Here is a 20,697-nt window from a genome sequence, read left to right as displayed (position 1 = left end):
CACCTCCATCCAGGGACCCAAACAGTCCTTTCAGGTGAGACAGATTCACCTGCACCTCCCTTAATATCAACTGCTGCATTCGGTGCTCCAAGTGTGGCCTCCTCTACATTGGCGAGACCAAACGCAGACCAGGTGACCGTTTTGCAGAACACCTGTGCTCTGTCCATAACCGCGATCTGCATCTGCCCATTGCCAGTCACTTCAACTCCTCCTCCCACCACACTATCACAGATATGTCAGTCCTCTGCCTTCTCCACTGCCAGGAGAATTCCAAGCGCAAACTGGAGGAACAGGAACAGCACCTCATTTTCTATCTTGGAACCTTGCAGCCCAACGGCATGACCACTGAATTCTCCCACTTTAAGTAATCCCCACACCACCACCCCTCACACCATGCTTCTTCCCTTTCCTAGCCTCTCTTTTTTTTCTACCCCCTTTTTTCCTCCATTTCTCTCCTTACCTTTAACCCATCCCCTGGTTGATCTGCTCCCCCCACCTCCCCCGCACCTGCCTATCACTACCTCTTACCTGCATCTACCTATCACCACCTTGTGCCCACCCCGCCTCCCCTCATTTGTCCACCTATTACTGCTCTGCTTTTCCCTCCTATATAATGGGCTTCTACTTTTCCTATCTTCAGTCCTGAAGAAGTGTCCTGACCCAAAACATTGACCACCTACTTTTCTCCACGGATGCTGCCTGGCCTGCTGAGTTCCTCCGGCATCCTAGTGTTTTTCATCTAGATTCCAGCATCTGCAGTCCTTTGTTTCTCTATTTTATAGGAACTATCTTAGCACTTCATTCTAGAATGCAGTTCCACTGTGCACTCCAAAGATGCAAAAAAAAAATCTGTAAACAAAGGCAAAATCAACAAATTAAGAGTGATGAAAATCAGACGGGAGAGAAGGTTACTTTTAGTACTTCAAATTTCTACTTAATTATACGCAAGTTGTGAAAGTCAGTTTTAATATCTCCCTTTTCTGAGGCCATGGAGACCAGGCTGAAAAAAATCTATATCTCCAATCAAATTTTCTGGGGCCAAACAACTCCTGGACAAATGTTCTGGTCAGTTTGAAGTACTCCCTATTTGTGATTGACCAAATATAGAAAAAGGTATGCACCTCAACCTTAAAACCAAAATTTAGAGATGGATTGTTGCTTTTGTAGGGATAACACTTACAATCATAGATTGAAAATAGGTCATACCATATCCACACAGCGCAACATTACCTTATTGTCTTCTGTGCCCATACCAAAATCTGAGCATCTGTGTTCAACAAACTTATCATATTCTACAAAGGAGTCAGGATCCAGGAGTAGCTGGATACGTTCCCTGGCAGTCAGCTTCCCCTAAGTAGAGAAAACCACAATTACAATGTCACTCGAACAGATTATATTTTGGCTTTTTACCACAGAGACATAAATGGGGAAGTGGAACACAGAAACAAAGTATGAAGGCATCCAATGCATTTTCACAAGAACAACTCAAGTTACAGGTACACTGTATATACACAGTCAAGAATATGGCACCTATTGTCAAGAAGAAATGAAAAATACAGTTTACTTATTCTCACTATGGTATAGCTGCTGAATAAGTGGTACTCCTGAAGTCTTTTTTCCCCCCCCCCTCCCCTCCCACACAAATGATGCTGCAACTTTTATAGGTTCAATCCTGACCTCAGGTGCTGTCTGTGTAAAGTTTGCATATTCCCTTTGTGATCGCGCAAGTTTCTGCTGGCTTGCTTCCAGTTTCCTCCCACATTCTGAAGAGATGACGGTAGGTTAATTGATTACTGTAAACAAATAAACCACTGAAACTTAACATATAGGATCAGAAAGCAATTAGAACAAATGTTACATTGGCATTCATTCTAAGAGTGTTTCAGCACAACTGTAGAGACATATTGCTCCAATTATGTGGAACCATGGCAAGACTGTGTCTGGAAATTGTGTACAGATCTGGTTTCACCTACTTAAAGGATATGAACAAAAAAGTGCAATAGAGTCCAGTGTAGGCTCACCAGATTGATCCCTGGGGTGAAATATTTGTAGTCTAAGGAAAGCAGACTAAACCTGTATTCACTAGAGTTTAGAAGAATGAGAGGGAATCTCATTGAAATTCTTACAGGAGTTGACAGGCTACAAACAGAGTTATGTTTCCCCTGGCTAGGGTGCCCAAAGCCAGAGGTCACAGTCTCAAAATGAGTTGCTCATCGAGGTCAGAGATGAGAAGAAATTTCTTCACCCAAAAGGTGAATCTTTGTCACTCAATACATGAAGGCTGTAGAGGCTCAGAGTACATTAATGACAGTTTTAAGGTATTAAGGGAATCAAGGTGTAGGGCAGGAAAGCAAGCTGCAATCTTACTAAATGAGGGGCTGAATGGCCTACACCTGCTTCTGTTCTTACAATTTTCTCTTTAATTTTAAATACTGTAAAAGTTATGTATAAAATTAAAATACCACTATATAGTTAAACGTGTTAGAATTAAACTTTCAGTCATATAAACTTCTATATGAGCAATGCAAGTCTGCAGCTGAACAACAAGACTCCAGAAGATGGGGAAAAAAATTCTCGTTAAGCCACCTGCATCCAAGCATTTATTCTATTGATTTAACAGAAAAGCTGGTTAATTATATAATTGTCATTTATAACCAGAAATTACTATTCTTAAAATAGAATCACAGCAATGGGAAACAGCATTTGTTGCAATTAGGATACAGGATTTTTTTCAACTATTTACATCAGTAAGACATGAGCATTTGAACATTATTTTGTGTACCCAAGAGAAAATTGCTAGTTTATTACCATATTCTAAGGATTGTTCATTTAGCAAGTGCAGCCATGGGATGTCTGCACGGATCTTAACATATTCCACTTACTTTTAAGTGCATGTTGCGAATGATTACAACAGCTGGATGTATTTTATTTACTAATTAATCACCTATGGGAGAGTTAAATGAAGGACAGAAGGCCTGGAAATGTAGATTAATTTAATTCTACTAAAAAGACATGCATACTGATTTCACAGAAAGAAATGTATAAGAGACATTGATAAATAGAAGTTATGTTACGGACTCAGTGAAAGTCCCTTTAAGATAGAGAGTATGTGTGTGTGGGGTGTGCTTACGTCAATAGAAGATAAAGGACGTAATGACGTTGTTGAAGAAGTAAGAAGGGGGAGAGGGGGGGAGAGGGGGGGAGAGGGGGGGAGAGGGGGGGAGAGGGGGGGAGAGGGGGGGAGAGGGGGGGAGAGGGGGGGAGAGGGGGGGAGAGGGGGGGAGAGGGGGGGAGAGGGGGGGAGAGGGGGGGAGAGGGGGGGAGAGGGGGGAGAGGGGGGAGAGGGGGGGAGAGGGGGGAGAGACCAGCCTGCTCGTTTTCTCTATCGATGGATGAGAAACAATAACTGTGTTTGCCACTGAAATCCATGTATGGAAGTTGGAAGTAATCCGGTGGAGTTCACTTTGTTGCTGACCTGTAGAAGGAAACAGGTATTTGTGTGTGGACGACCACGGTTCGGATGCTTTTCGGGGTGAGGAAGTCACCACCGAGTAAACGCTGAAGTGTCGTTGGAGTTCCATCATGGAACATTTGGATTTCGTATTTACTCTCCCTATGTTCTCTACATCTACGTCTTATCTTCTGACAACGGTGGTTGTTGAAGAAGCCCTTGCTCATGTTTCACCTTATGGTTTGCGGAACCGAACTTTAAGAACCATTCCGGAACTGGGAGTTTTGGACTTTGTCACACACACACACACACACACACACACACACACACACACACACAAAGAGTTTAGTTTTGGGGTTAACGTTCGAGGTTTAACATTTTTGAATTCTAACATACTAACATTTTTACTTTTATTTTACGTATTATCATAAGTAGTGATTAATAAAATAGTTTTTAACACTAAATCATGCTCAGTGTGTTTCTTTTGTTGCTGGTTCGTGACAGTTATAACAATGGTGAAAAAAAATATGCTGCCCAGAATTAAACTTCAGAATATTTCTGGATTTTAACCAGGATTATAGGCAATGTTTAAGAACTGTTGTAAGGATATTTGGTAGAGAAGTAACAACAATTAGTTTACTCTTTCCTTCAGTTGTAAACTTGTGGGCCTTGTAATGAATAACAGACTCAGAGCAAGCTTATGCAATGGTTGGATCATGGGTGATCTGGTCTACTCCTCATGCTCACTGTCTGCACTGTTCCTGTGACCACACTTAATTTTTGCAATGCTTCAAGTTCAACTCACTTTCGGGGCTCACTGTTGCCATCTTATGAAGTGAAGCAGTCCACAAATGGGGATTAAGCTTCAGTGGGTTGATCTCTAGGCCCTGCCTCGAGACTGCCCTAAAGGCTTTTTGACAAGTCCAGTGATATTCAAAGCCCTTTTAAACAGTTCTTAAATGTTTCTGTCAATCAGAAGCACTTTAAAAACAGTTAAAATACCTCAAAAATAATTTTAAAACAATAACTATGTGCTTTAGTGAATTTAAGTGATAAAATTAAAAACATTAAGTAAAGGAAATAAACCAAATCACTTAACACTCTTCAATCCAGTTAACACCACTATAAATGCCAGCCATGGCTGGTAGAAAGCTGACAGACAGATAGAGTTTGCATTCAGCCTCTCATATCAACTCACGCATGGTGTTCCACTCAAACCTCCAGTTTGTTCCCAATTTCCATGTTGTGCAGGCATGGATTTCCATGTTGTGCGGGAACAAACAAACAGTCATCACATTCCAGCTAGCTAGCAGTTCTCTAGAGAACGACTAGCAAGCATGTATTATAATCCAGCCTAATATGCTGCATTAAAACCGTCTAACAAAAACAGGATAAAAGGAATAATAAGGCAAAATGATTAAAGTTTCATTTTAAATCGAAAAAAAGATTAAAAATAGATGCAACCTGCATTAGTGCTTTAGACTTAGTACTAGCTAATACACGCAGCGCCACCTGACAAAATTCTTCTTAGCATTATTGTATTTTAGCCCAGTGAAGGGCAGGTCTTAGTGGAGTCTGCCTTTTGGATAAGATAAATAACCATATCTGGCCAACTTCTATTACCATTACTTGAGGCAAATAATGTCCATGTAATGGGGTACATGGAAGCAATTCATAAATGGGATAGAAATGATGCAAAGGAGCTTCCAAGGAAATGAAACATCAAGATTTGAGATGAAGATTAAATGTGCCTGCTTCTCCCAGTTACACTTATTTAACTATGGTGTTTGTACTTGTAGTGGCTGAGAGAAAATAAAGACATATTTTCCTTCCAGGAACTGTTCAGAAAAAAATGGCTTCACTGGTCTCTTAGCACATCTAGCATGTGCAAATGCAACTCAAATTCATGCATATCAGATGCAGGTTTAAGTTAGTGTGCGAAACAGCATCATGGATGCTTACGGGTCATGAATATGAAACTCTGTTTAACCTGTTTAAACCCACTTTCTGAGTGAAGACTGTGGGAAAACCGGTCTCAGCAAGTACTTCCCAAACAGCTGGATTTCTCAGTGACACTCCTATAGTCCTGTTAGCTGCTTGTAAACTCCATGTGGTTGAATCTTAAATGCCCTCTGAAGTAGCTTGCCAAGCCACTCAGTCATACCAGTACTGTGACACTTAAATGGAGACAGAATACAATTGGACAGACCCACAGCATCAACCTAGGCATGGAATTAAAACAACAAATTTGCTCCCAGCCCAGTCGATCTGGGGACTGGTATCCATTCCAGACAGATGAAAGTAGCCCTTGGAGTCTTCAATATACAATTCAGACCCTACGAAGTTTCAGAGAAACCTCCTCCTGATCACCACCTGCTATCTCTAAGTTGATGAATCAATGTTTCTCTGTGTTAACAAAACTTGGAAGAAGTAATAAATAACAAAGACATTGAAGTTCATCCCACATTCATCAAGAGTGGCATGGTAGCACCACCACATATCGAGTTGGCCAAGTCCTAAAGGGTCCTGATGCAGTGTTCCAACCTGAAATGTCAACAATTCCTTTCCTCCAACAGATGCTGCTCGACCCACTGAGTTCCTCCAGCAATCTTTTTTGTTCCAGATTCCAGCATCTGCAGTCTTATATCTACTAAAGGACACAGCTGCCAGACTGGGTCAGAGATGGCTAGTGAGTGAACCAATGAGGAATAAACCTACATGACCTCTTCCTCACCAACCTACTTCTAGTTGATACAACTATCCATGATAGCATTGATGGTAATGATCACCGCACAGTCCTTGGAGTCTCATCTTTACACCAGAAAGCAATGGGAATATCTTGGATAGGTATCTTGGTTGGCATGGACCAGTTGGGCCAAAGGGCCTGTTTCAGTGCTGTATGACTCTATATGCTCCATTGTTATGTAGTACAACAAATGTATTAAATGGGAGAGTCTCAGAACCGATCTGGGAGCTCAAAACTGGTCTACCAGCAGCAACAGCAATGTACATTACAATCTGTAACCTCATAGCTCAGCACACTTTTACCATTAACTATCAAGCAGTTCAACAAGGAATGTGAAATGACTTACCGACAGCAGCACCAAAACAATCCAAAATATAATGAGATGCCAGCTTAGTGAAGCTGCAATACAGGACTACTTGCATGCTAGACAAAAGAAAATAGTAGACAAAAGAAAATAGTATACATTTGACAGAGCTGAGTGATTTCACAACTAATGGATCAGATCAAAATTCTGCAGTCCTATCATAGCCAGACATGAATGATGGTAGACAAATGAAAAGGAGGAAGCTCCAAGAACATCCCCATCTTCAACAGTGATGGGACCCAGCATATGAGTGCTAAAGAAGAGGCTCAGGTTTTTGCAATCATGTTCTGCCAGAAGAGTCAAGTAGATAATCCATCACAGCTTCCTCAGGTTTCCCAGCGTCACAGAAGTCTCCAGCCAATTTGATTCACTCCACGTGATTTCAAGTCATACATTAATACATTCAGGCATGGGCTGATAAGTGGCAAGTAACAGTCACACCAGAAAAGAACATTACCAGCATGAAAATATAACAACCTATCATTGACATTCATTAGCATTGACATTTAGGGATTCAGCAATGGTAATGTGCTGTAAGACACCATTGACCAGAAACAACTGGATACACCACACAAATACTGAAGTACAGGAGTAGGACAGAGCTGGTTATCTTGTGGCAGGCTACTCACCTCATACACCCCAAAGCCTTCCCACGAAACTCTCCCCTTGTCTAGCTGAGATCAGCACCAATTAGTCTCGAGAAGCTCGACAACAATAAAGCCAAAACAGTCTGCTCGATTAGTACCCCAAACATTTATTCCCTCCACGACAGACGCACCACGGGCATCTACAAATGCACTGCAATTACTCACCCAGGCTACCCTGACAGCACCTCCCAAATCCATGAACTCTACCGTCAGAGACGAGAGCTACAGATGCATAGGGACCCACCACCTACAAGCTCCCCTCCAAGTCATGCACTATCCTGCCTTGGAATGATCATTGCTGACCTTCTATGTTACTGGATCCAAGTCCTGAAACTCCCTGCCCAACAGCACTGTGGAAGTACCTTCACCAGAAGGACTGTAGCAGTTCATGAAGGCAGCTCATCACCACCTTCAAGGGCATTTAGGAAAGGGCAATAAATGTTGGCTTTGCTGGTGATGTCCAAAACAAAAATCCTGGTTACTGCACTGAGAAGTTACTTATGTCAATGAAAATCAGAAGGAAACTATCCTCTTATAAATTTTGTCTTTACACTTTAAATAAACTTCAATACATATGCAAAAGCAAATCTTACATACAGAAAGAGTATTCAATTTTAGCACCGAAACATTGCAACTGTGCACCAAATCAAATTACTCAAAGTTGATTCATTCCTGGCTTTCTTTTTTGGGATCATTTTGAAGTCATCTTAAGAAAAACCTGCAGAATGCATAGTGCCCGGTTGTACTGAAATAGGCGAAAACAAAGCCTTTCACAGAAAGGTGGATCAGATCTGGTTTGAAGAAAGCTGCACAAGCCAATTCAGCAATAATATTTTATAAACATGTCTCCTTCCTTAAAATAAGCAAAAACTCCAGTTGCTGAAAGTGCATGTAATGATTAAAAGGTCTTGAAAAGAATTTATGTAACCAACAACCATTTGTTCAGTCATAAACTTATTGTAGGTACAAGATCATCATAGATGCACCAGTTCACATGACCACTCAAGGTCTTGGAAGCAGCTCCAACGAATCCTCTCCTACAGGATCAGGTTGAAGTGACAAGTCAGCTTCTGACCCAATTTCTCTCAAATGTGCTAACAAGAGTTCATTCAATGTTTCTTAAATCAACATTGAGTTTATTGGACTCTTGTATAAATCTATAGCTTCTCTTTTGACAGTCCCTTACAATTTCATCAAAACAATAGCCTGGAAAGTGAACCAATGAGCTCACACAAACATGCATATTGTGCAAATCCAGCATGAATCATGTTTGTTTCCACTTTGTGGTGCAATTGCTCCTGCTGCAAAAATTATACCAGTACCTTCTGCATACTATTCACATTAATGCTTCTGACATTTTTTGGCATCAGATGAAGACTATCTGCATAACTCCATTTCTACCCTTATCAACATAACTTGAAGCTCCCAAGGTGCAACTTACAACCAGAGTTAGGTATTCATCGCAGTACATTCTTGCTTTTCTCACTTTTCAAAGGAACACCAATGACAGTGGGAAAGCTGTTTGCACACCTACATAACTGGCAAGGAAACATACAGTATACTCTGCAGGTTGATCATTCAGGATGCCTTTAAACTAGTGCCCTCTCCAGCATTAGCCACTGAAATACTCATTCGATTGGTGACTCACTGATGAGCCTTTGGGCAACAGTCCATCACTCAAGAGACTGTTATTGTAGTGCCTGGCCACTCAGTGGATCTGGAGCATCTGGACAGGCAAAAAGTGCCAATTAGCAAAAAGGCCTACTCCCACTAAATCTTCAGGAACACACTTCAGGATCTGGGCACTGCTAGCATTCATTGCCCATCCCTGAAGGCCTTTGAACTGGGCATTTCAAAGTCAATGATGAGGTAAACTGAGAGTGACATATAAGCCAGATCAGGTACAGATCTCTTCTCCTGAAGAACATTATAGAACCAAAATATTTTTGTTTAAATGACAATCCAGTAGTTTCTGGTTACTTAACCTAGTTGACATATTCTCCAAATTCCAGATCATTAACCAAATTTAAATTTGACAGCCACTAGGGTAAAACTTGAAGTCAAATCTCTGGATTGTTAGTCCAGCCTCTGGGTAGCTAGTCCAATAATTTAACCTGCACCTCCTTCATATGTAGACCTCTCTGATGGAATAATGCATGTGCGTATTCAGGTTTTCTCGAGGCTTGCATTACTGGTGTCTGTGAAATACTGTGGGAAGAAGTGCAGCCATGTGCCTTGACTACCCTTTCCATGGAGATTAAGGTTACTTCGATTTTCAACTTCCTTGCCAAAGGTCTTTCAGAGTGTGTACAGCAGATCTCTAATCTCCCTCGATTTGCTGCTTATCACTGCCTCCGAGGGAATCACCAACCGTATTTACAGAGAAACATCTGTCACCACGGCCAGTAGGATCGGCCATCAAGTCCAGAAAGCTACTGATTGTATTCATATGCTGCTAAAGGAATTCCACTAATCCAGCCCTTTCCATCAACATGAAAGGTCTCCAATCCCTCAATGTTCAGGTGGTTGTGGATCATGATCAATGTTCACACTTCACCTTCAAGTAGCATTTAATTGGACTCCCAGACATTTAGATTGGACTCCCAGACATTTTCAGTGGCCAGCACAGCTGCCAAAAAATAGATCCCAGGGGATAGTGGTTACTCTGGACTTCTCTCGTTCCTCTTGCTAGTGCAGCTTGTAACCACAGCAACTGAATATAGATATCAATGAGTACCATGAAACACCAGAATTGTTGTTGAAAAAAATTGAGATTCCACTGCTTACATCAGTCCCAGCATACCCTGTACTATGTGCAAGTGGCTGCATGACCTAGCCAAGCGAAGACACCTGAACAAGTGGAAAGGAGATTCTGTCACAAACCAGCAACAAAAGAAACACACTGAGCATGATTCAGTGTTAAAAACTATTTTATTAATCACTACTTATGATAATACGTAAAATAAAAGTAAAAAAAAATGTTAGTATGTTAGAATTCAAGAATGTTAAACCTCGAACGTTAACCCCAAAACTAAACTCTTCGTGTGTGTGTGTGACAAAGTCCAAAACTCCCAGTTCCGGAATGGTTCTTAAAGTTCAGTTCCGCAAGCCATAAGGTGAAATATGAGCAAGGGCTTCTTCAACAACCACCGTTGTCTGAAGATAAGATGTAGATGTAGAAAAACATAGAGAGAGTACATACGAAATCCAAATGTTCCACGATGGAACCCAAACGACACTCCAGTGTTTACTCGGTAGTGACTTCCTCACCCCGAAAAGCATCCGAACCGTGGTCGTCCACACACAAATACCTGTTTCCTTCTACAGGTCAGCAACAAAGTGAACTCCACCGGATTACTTCCAACTTCCATACATGGATTTCTATGGCAAACACAGTTATTGTTTCTCATCCATCGATAGAGAAAACAAGCAGGCTGGTGTCTCTCTCCCTTCTCTCTCTCTCTCCTTCTTCTTACTTCTTCAACAACGTCATTACGTCCTTTATCTTCTATTGACGTAAGCACGCCCCACACACACACTCTCTATCTTAAAGGGACTTTCACTGAGTCCGTAACACCTCCCACCTAAAAAAAATTTTTCCCAAGAAAAATTTAACCGCGCATACAGTTAGTAATGTTAATAATTATCATGCTACACAACTACAGACTATCAGATTAGTATAGATACATGTTTCCCATTTAACATCGGGAAAGACAATCAGCAATCACATTATCTTTGCCTTTAATGTGAGTTATCATGAGATCAAACTCTTGCAAAATTAAACTCCAGTTTAACAGCCTTCTGTTCTTGTTTTTGACTCGGCTCAGAAACACCAATGGGTTATGATCTGTATATACAGTCAATGGTTTCTGAGCGGTGCAAACATATACACTGAAATGTTGCAAGGCTAAAACAAGCGACAGTAATTCTCTCTCTATGGTGGAATAATTCTTTTGATGCTCATTAAATTTCTTTGAAAAGTAAGCTACAGGATGGTCAATATCATCAAGGTCACCCTTCTGCAACAACACAGCTCCTGCAGCTTCATCACTGGCATCTACTGCTAATGAAAATGGCTTTTCAAAGTCAGGTGTTCTGAGCACAGGATGGTAGCATAAAATGGCTTTCAGCTTCTTAAATGCTTCTTGACAAGAATCTGTCCAAACAAACTTTACTCCCTTCTTCAGAAGATTAGTTAGGGGAAGAGCAATATCAGCAAAGTTTTTACAAAATTTTCGATAATATCCAACCATTCCCAAAAATCTTCTAACAGTCCTCGTACCTGTGGGAATAGGGAACTCAGATATTGCTTGAACTTTTGCCTGAACAGGAGCTTGCTTGCCTTGACCTACAACATAACCAAGATACGTTACAATGGCATCGCCAAATTCACTTTTAGCCAAGTTAACTGTAAAGTTAGCCTTGGAAAGTCTTTCAAACAACATTTCTAACGCAGAGATGTGATCTTCCCAAGTATCATTCCCAGTCACTAAGTCGTCAATGTAGGCATCTGTATGTTTTAACCCATGAATCACTGAATTAATCATACTTTGAAATGTTGCCGGAGCATTTTTCATTCCAAATGGCAAAACATTGTATTCATACAATCCAGAAGGGGTTACAAAGGCTGAAATTTCCCTTCCTCTATCTGTTAATGGAACACACCAGTACCCTTTTAATAGGTCAATCTTTGTAAGAAATTTTGCCTTTCCCACTCTGTCTATGCAATCATCCACCCTAGGAATAGGGTAAGCATCTGACTTTGTTACAGCATTCACTTTCCTGTAATCTGTGCAAAATCTAACAGTTCCATCAGGTTTAGGTACAATAACACAGGGCGAACTCCAATTTGAAGTAGAATGTCTAATAATATCATTTTCCAACATGTATTTTATTTCCTGATCAACAAGTTTACTTTTTTCCACATTCATTCGATATGGGTGTTGTTTGATTGGTTTTGCATCCCCAACATCAACATCATGGGTAATTATCGATGTTCTGTTTGGAACATCTGGGAACAGATTTTTAAATTTTAAAATTAATTCTCTCATCTGTTGTTTTTGTGAAACTTGTAAATGGTCCAACTTCGTTTCAAGGTTCTCCAGGATATTTTGGTTTTTTAGTTTCGAGGGAACAATATTTGGTCTAAATTGGCCTTCCTCAACATCAACATCAGGCATTCTAGAAACAACCTTTACACCATCCACCAAGGCCACAACTGAATCCCTCTCATAATAAGGTTTTAGCATGTTTACATGACAGAGTTGTGTTTTCTTGCGTCTATCTGGTGTTTTGATTATATATGTTAGATCAGTCACTCGAGATTCAATAACATAGGGTCCAGAAAAACGAGATTGCAAGGGATTATTTTGGCTAGGGAAAAATACCAACACCTTTTGCCCCACTGCGAATGTCCTAGGCCGAGCACGTCTATCAAAATATGTCTTCATTCTTATCTGGCTTGTTTTCAGATTCTCTCTCGCTAGCTGGCAGACTCTCTCCAACCGAGTTTTAAATTTTTGGACATAGTCCAACAGACCCAAGTGAACTTCCTCATTAACCCATTGCTCTCTTAACAACTCCAAAGGTCCTCTCACCCTATGTCCAAACACAAGCTCAAACGGACTAAATCCGATTGACTCCTGGATCGATTCTCTAACGGCAAACAAAAGTAAATGGATACCTTCGTCCCAATCCTTGGTGTTTTCAAAGCAATAAGTCTTCAGCATATTTTTGAGAGTAGAATGAAATCTCTCCAGAGCTCCTTGAGATTCTGGGTGATATGCAGATGATAAAATCTGCTTTGCTCCCAGCTCATAGACTATTTGTTGAAAAATTTTTGACATAAAATTACTACCTTGATCAGATTGGATTTCTTTTGGCAAACCAAACAAGGTAAAAAAATTTTACAAGAGCCTTTGACACCGTCTTGGCCTTAATATTTCTAAGGGGTATTGCCTCTGGAAATCTAGAAGTGGCACACATGATGGTTAACAAATACTGATTTCCAGTCTTAGACTTTGGTAATGGACCAACACAGTCCACAATCACCTTTGAAAAGGGTTCACCAAAAGCAGGAATTGGTTTCAAAGGAGCCACAGGGGGTTTTTGATTTGGTTTACCTACCATCTGACATGTGTGGCAGGTTCGACAAAACATCACCACATCTTTTCTCAAACCAGGCCAATAGAATTGTTTCAAGATCTTCCCTACAGTTTTATTCACCCCAAAATGACCACCCAAAGGCATACTGTGGGCCAGGTTTAAAATCTCATCCCTATAAACTTTTGGAACAACAACCTGATGAATAACTTCCCATTCCTCAGTAACAGGAACATGAGGAGGTCTCCATTTCCTCATTAACACTCCATTTTTGACATAGTATCCAGTTGGCACTTTTTCAATCTCCTCACATGAGAGTGCTTTTTCTTTCAATTCTGTCAATTCAGGGTCCTTTGTCTGTTCCACCATAAAATCCTTCCTCGACAAAGACAAATCTTTAAATTCAGGCTCACTATAAGGATGTTGATCCTCCAGTGAAGACAGAAAAGTCTCAGATAAGGCATCATAATTTTCTTCCTGTTTAGGACTGTCACAAGGAACTACATCAGACTGCACCGGACTGTCTGTCTTGGCTAATTCTCTAGCTCTAGCTCGAGTCACCGCACATGATGGGTAAACATCTGGATCATTCTCAGACTCATCAATCCTTGGTTTGGTTGTTAACCGTACCACAGGATCACTTTCTCCATCTGCAAGGTCATTTCCCAATAACAAAGAAACTCCTTCCACTGGCAAACTAGGTCTTATCCCTATCTCGACTGGTCCTTCTACGAACTTTGACTTTAAAATCACCCTGTGAAAAGGGACAGACATGGTCTCACCTGTAACGCCTCGCACTAGATTTACCTCACCAGTGTCACTTTCTTCACCAAAATTTAAAACACTGTCCAGCAAGAGAGATTGACTAGCCCCAGTATCTCTAAGAATTTTCAGTGGCACCTGGGGTGACTCATCATTCAGTGAAACAAAACCCTCTGATACATACGAACGGAATTCTTTTCTCACCTCCTCCAACTTTTCCGCTTTTCCCTCTTGCAAGGACTGATCTTTAACAGCATCTCCTAAACCTTTTTGATTTTTAATTGCCTGAAAGCAAGCATTGGGCCCAGCTTCCTTCTTTTTCTTCAAAAGGGCACAATTAGATATCACGTGGCCAGGTTTCCTACAGTAATAACAAGTACGCTCAACAGGTTTCTCCAGCCCTGGCTTCTTTTCATCTTTTCCTTTTTGATTACCTCCCAATTTAATCTCTGGTTTACCTGGATTGTCTTTGTAACTCTTTTGAAAGGTTTTAGGTTGTCCCCATTTGGATTTATGGGTTAAAGCATAATCATCTGCCAACCTAGCAGTTTCCTGTAAAGTTTCCACTGCCTTTTCATTTAAATATGTTGTTAATTCAGCTGGAACACATCTTTTAAAGTCTTCCACTAGTATCAATTCTTTCAATTTATCAAAATCCCCATCTACATTTTTAGCCATGTACCATCGTTCAAAACATATTCTCTTTCCATTGGCAAATTCCATATAAGTCTGATCTGTAGATTTCCTCAAGTCTCTGAATTTTTGTCTATAAGCCTCAGGGACCAATTCATAGGCCTTCAAAATAGCTTGTTTTACCTTGGTATAATCAGCTGCATCCTCAACAGACAAAGCAGAATAAGCTTTTTGAGCTTTACCTTTAATCACACTCTGTACCATAAGAGCCCATCCTTTCCTTGGCCAGTTTGAACTCACAGCAACCTTTTCAAAATGTTGGAAATACTGATCAACCTGATCTTCTTCAAATGGAGGGACTAATCGAACCTCCCTGCTGGCTGAAAAACCATCATCAGAATCAGATTCCGAACTCCTACGCTTCATTTGTAACTCATGCTGCCTCTGTTTCTCCTTCTCCTCACTATCCAGCTCCATCCTCTTCAATTCCATCTGCTTCATTGCTAGATCAGCCTCTATCTTCATCTGAGTTATCTTTTGTTCGGCCTCTAATTTCTTTTGTTCGGCCTCTAATTTCTCTCGCTCGGCCTCTATCTTTAACTGGGTTTGCTCTCGTTCAGCCTCTAATCTCTTTTGTTCTCGTTCAGCTTCTAATTTATTTTGCTCTCGTTCAGCCTCTATCTTTAACTGGGTTTGCTCTCGTTCAGCTTCTATCTTTGCCAGCTGCATCTGTGCCTCAGAAATTGCTATTTCACTGCCAGGAAACTGTTTTAACACTTCCTTCTCAAACACCTTCTTTTCCACATAATGGCCAGCTATCAGTCTCTGAATATCTGCCTTTCTCATAGATTGCTTTACTTCTGTAAGGTTTAACCTTGTAGCAATCTTTATCAAATCATCCTTTTTCGCCACCTCCAATCCTTTTTGGGTTGGTGACTCCAAAAATGCCTTAATATCCATTGCTGCTGGTTTCCACACACACAAGCCAATTAAAAAGAATTTATCAGACCTCCCTCAAAAATCTTTGGATTGAATCCCGAACAAATCTCGTCAATCTGGGGTACAATCCCAGACGACACTCGTTAACCTTGGGAACTATCCCGGACGAGCCCCCAATGTTGTCACAAACCAGCAACAAAAGAAACACACTGAGCATGATTCAGTGTTAAAAACTATTTTATTAATCACTACTTATGATAATACGTAAAATAAAAGTAAAAAAAAATGTTAGTATGTTAGAATTCAAGAATGTTAAACCTCGAACGTTAACCCCAAAACTAAACTCTTCGTGTGTGTGTGTGACAAAGTCCAAAACTCCCAGTTCCGGAATGGTTCTTAAAGTTCAGTTCCGCAAGCCATAAGGTGAAATATGAGCAAGGGCTTCTTCAACAACCACCGTTGTCTGAAGATAAGATGTAGATGTAGAAAAACAGAGAGAGTACATACGAAATCCAAATGTTCCACGATGGAACCCAAACGACACTCCAGTGTTTACTCGGTAGTGACTTCCTCACCCCGAAAAGCATCCGAACCGTGGTCGTCCACACACAAATACCTGTTTCCTTCTACAGGTCAGCAACAAAGTGAACTCCACCGGATTACTTCCAACTTCCATACGTGGATTTCTATGGCAAACACAGTTATTGTTTCTCATCCATCGATAGAGAAAACAAGCAGGCTGGTGTCTCTCTCCCTTCTCTCTCTCTCTCCTTCTTCAACAACGTCATTACGTCCTTTATCTTCTATTGACGTAAGCACGCCCCACACACACATACACACACTCTCTATCTTAAAGGGACTTTCACTGAGTCCGTAACAATTCAGAGTCAAAAGGTCATGAGACAGAGCCTAAAGAACAGCAAGAAAAAAAACAGCAGTTAGGACTACCAGCATCAGCATCCATGACCTCGTATCCCAGCTGAGATGAGGAATCAGGCATGATACGAGATTTCCCTCAGATTATTTCTAATAATGAGCCATAAAATCAGAGTCCCCAATGCAAACCTAATGACCGATTACACAATTCAAGGGTTCCCAACAACAGAGCACACCACTAGATCAGGCAGAGGAGCTCAAATGACACTTTTTCTACACACTATGTTGCAAGTCCACCTACGCTTATTACAAAACATCAATAAATGAATTCCTCATCCAAATTACTGAAGTGGATACACCTGACTCTTTTCATACTCTTGTACACTCAATGATTCACATGAAGTAAAAATGGTCACACAAGCTATGACGCAAAGGATTGCAATGTAAACATTAATTATGCAAGTTGTAGTATGTAGCTGTAATATAGTATACTAAATTGTTAAACATTCAGCTGAGAGGACAGACATAAGTTTCTATGTATTACAAGTCCAGAGAGGAAATACGAAATTGGCAGATGATTGGAAAATGAAGAGAGTTTATATTTGTAACCAAGTCAAATCCTGAATGTGACTATTACTTAATCCTTCTCCCACAAAAGGCAGTTAGTTGTTAGTAGTTCATAGCCAAACAACCTTGAGCCATAAGGACATGCACAAGGTGAAATGGTTAACCCTTAAAGTACTGCATTTCCACCTAAAGTTTACTTGCCCAAGCATAAACAAATAAGGTTAACAAGATGTTTTATTGCATTATTGTTTCTTTCAGGTCAATGCTTATCAAACTACACATTAAAGTTGATTTTCAGCCAATTAAGTCTCTTAATAAAAGGAAGTCGAATCATTTTGACAAGAACAAACCAAAATATAAAATATAAAATCAGTGAGTCCTGCAAGTACTCAGCAAGTCATGCAACATCTGTGGAGGGTGTAAAAGAGTTAATATTTCAAGTCAATGGCCTTTCATAAGAACACTGTTCCGGGTCGATGACCTTTCATCAAAAGGTCATTAATTCTGTTCCCCTCGCCACAGGAGGTTACGTGCTGAGTACTTCCAGGATTTTCTGCTCTTATTTTAGGATTTCCAGCATTTGCATTTTGTTTGTTTTTTTTCAGAAGCAATCTAACAAGGGAAACAGTGTAACAAAAATAAAGTAGCAGTTGAATTGGAGACTACAGATGATTTGAAAATATAGAAAGAATAGAAAAGCATTACTGTGCTTTTGTTTAATAAATATAGTAGTGTTAATACTTTATTTCAGCCATGCAAGCTGTCAATATTTGGCCAAACACCCAGAGGATTTTTTTCTGAACCTATAATACCGTGGGTAATATCCACAATACAATATTGACATTAAAGTCATAAAAACTGCAATATTGAGAAATAGTGCAACTTTAAAAGAAAACAGCATATCAATTGCTTTTGGATTCCGAAAACCATCACAATATCATGGCACGCTATGACTTTTCTTTCCTTCTCAAGCTTGAAGTGACATAAAATGTCAAAAATATAAAAAAATGTTTGAACGTTGTGGAAATTAACTATTTCATATAAATCCCTACATAATATCAAAATAAAGAAATTCCAACAACAGAACACAGATATTAGTAATATGATGCTTTTACTAATTATGAGTATGCCATTGCCCAAGTAATGTTACTGACTAGCAATCCAGAACTCTGAGTAAATAATTCAGGAAATAGAAGACCCTATAGCAAGGTAAAAAATTGATGTCACTTTCTAAAAAAAAATGAGTACTTCTAGTTGTGATCCATCAATTTCTATTACAGTATACTGTAAAAACTAAAAGATGAGTAAATGCTACTTAGCTTATCAAAATATCTCACTAGTAAAGCAAATACCATGACACTTACTTTTCACCAAATTAAGACACGAAAGTTATTTCCCCCCCCCCCCATATAACTGGCCATCAAGCTTCCTTCAAAAAGCAATCAAAAGTAGCAGTTATTTAAAAGCAGTTAGTTATGACGTAATACAAAGAAAAATCCCATTTTTACATCACAGGCTTTTGTCTTTTGGAAAATTGAAATCCTTTCCAAGTTGGTATATTATTTCAACCAATTAAAGAAAACTAAATAATTGTAGAATCCAATATAAATGTTTAAATGAATTTAATGTAACACATCTCACGTAAAGGAAACTTCATGCAGGAAAGCAAAAGTATAACAAAGCAAGTGAAGTAGAAACCAAGTCTCTTTTGTAATGAGGGAAGAATGCATTCTCACTTTTGCAAAACAAGCTGGCTAAATATTAATTGGCAGTGCAAGTGTTAGGGTTTAGTAATATTCAGCACTATACATTATTGTAATTCCATGACCACCTTTAAGAAACATAATGCCTTTCACTTTAAAAAAGCATAGATGTACAAAAATTATATAGTTAACAACTGTTCAAATCTCCAAAAAATAAAAGTAAAATTAGCAAATTAGGTGCATAATCACCTTGTAAAGCACTGGCCTATTGTTGGTGAAACTCTCGACTTCAAGACGTAACTAAATGCTGAAGACCATAAGCACAAAAAGCATCACTAAAACCCAATTATATCATCATGTGGTCATTATAAACATGCTGGTGCAACAAATGATATGTACAAAAGTAAAGCAGATACAGAATTCTGGTGAAGGGTGATGGACCTGAAACGTCAACTCTTTCACTCTCTTCAGATGCTTACTGACTTGCTGAGAATTTCTAGCGCTTTCTATTTTTGTTATGTGGAACTCTTGCACAATTGTCACAAAGATGTCTTTCAGTCAATACAACCAAGGATAAGGTCTCACGCGGAAAAAGATAAGCGACCACCACCAAACTCAGCAAATAGAGGTGATAACTCAACATAAGAGATTAATGTCATCAATTAATGCCACCCAGCGCCTGGCATCAGAGAGGTGCCTCGTAGACTAAGGACACAAGCGCAAATAAACGGGACATTTATAAAAGAAGCCAATAATTAAACGTCCGCGTCGTTTTAATGGTTTCACGTTAATACAGAAGTGTCAAACGTACCCTCTTGTGTTGGGCATCTATCCTGTGTTGACCTCCTCCTAGCATCGCCCTTTGAGATTTCCTCTCGATCCTCTCCTGTATTGTCAAGCTGCTAACTGAGTACCATTGCTTCTGCTCCTTAGCAGTTCTAATCGTCGGGAAAACAAGTGAAGTGCATTTGCTAACCCACAATACGCGTGTCAGCGAGCGGGAGCAACCCAGCACAGACAACCCAGCCGCCATGATCCTGAATGGTGCTCCAGCTCCTGGCGAACCAGACTTAGCCGGGGTCTACCTACGTCATCCGATTGGCGATCGTGGCAACCAATCAGTTTCTCAACTGCGTCGGTGGCGACATTTTCAACCAATAAAATAGAAGAAGGCGGGTTCGAATATAATGCAACGCTGGGCGAGTTTAGCAGACAGCACAAGCGCAGACTCAATTGCTGAAGGAATGCAGCGTGTGTAATGGGAGCTGTAGTTCTACTGTCAGCGTTGCAGCGACGTTGTCCACCGAGGTTGCCCTTTAAAAAGACTACAATCCCAGGATCCCACGGCGGCGAGCCCCAGCCCGTTGGCGAAGGACCTCCGCGGATGCTCTTGTTATTGGTTACGGGAATGTGCCCGCCCAACCAACCTCCCTATAAAAACGGACCACCCGCCCCTCTCACTCAGATATGCACCATTGCAAAAAGCAGTGCGAACACACTCAACTGGAAATAGTTGTAAATTATATCTTTTTATTATGGCCGTCGTAGCCAAATAAAACTGCAATCGATGATATTTATTTTGTAAGCGTCTTCACACAAAAAAGGATATTAGCAAGGGGGAAAAAAAACAAGAAATGAATCGGATCAGGCATTTGGAAAGGCGCTTCGCATTACCTTCTTTTTTTCTTCCAGTCACGTGACCGGCGCTCGAGCTCTTTCCGTTTTTTTTCCTCTTTAAACGAACGTTTCCACCATTTAAAAAATCTGGCAGCCCTCCGCCCATCGCCGCCGGCCCTTCGCGCTCCTCTCCCGAATCTGGGCAGAATTTAAACAGGGGAGGGGGGGGCGGGATAAAACCGTCAGCGGGCAGCCCGCCGAGGCGAGGAGAGCCGCAGAGGCGAGGGTAA

General features: G+C 40.4%; 1 protein-coding gene across 3 annotated transcripts in view; it reads right to left on the bottom strand.

Moving 5' to 3' along the window:
- The window catches only part of pccb (propionyl-CoA carboxylase subunit beta), a 53,422-nt gene extending 32,825 nt beyond the window's left edge, over positions 1-20,597 (bottom strand). Inside the window, exons 1-2 of one of the 3 annotated variants that reach the window (XM_052017773.1) lie at positions 20,465-20,597; positions 1,231-1,350 (exon numbers count right to left, since the gene is read on the bottom strand). In XM_052017773.1, coding sequence (XP_051873733.1) covers positions 1,231-1,251 — 21 coding nt within the window. In that variant the 5' untranslated portion in view covers positions 1,252-1,350; positions 20,465-20,597. Of the gene's footprint in view, positions 1-1,230; positions 1,351-12,159; positions 16,554-19,601; positions 20,090-20,464 lie in introns of those variants that run through there. The other 2 variants (XM_052017772.1, XM_052017771.1) reach the window with 2 other exon arrangements.
- Between the last annotated feature and the right edge of the window lie 100 nt (positions 20,598-20,697).

This window comes from Pristis pectinata, chromosome 6, assembly GCF_009764475.1.
Source record: "Pristis pectinata isolate sPriPec2 chromosome 6, sPriPec2.1.pri, whole genome shotgun sequence".
Classification (NCBI taxonomy): Eukaryota; Metazoa; Chordata; class Chondrichthyes; order Rhinopristiformes; family Pristidae; genus Pristis; species Pristis pectinata.
Note: the sequence above shows the minus strand (reverse complement) of the source record. Positions and strands in the feature narration are given on the sequence as shown.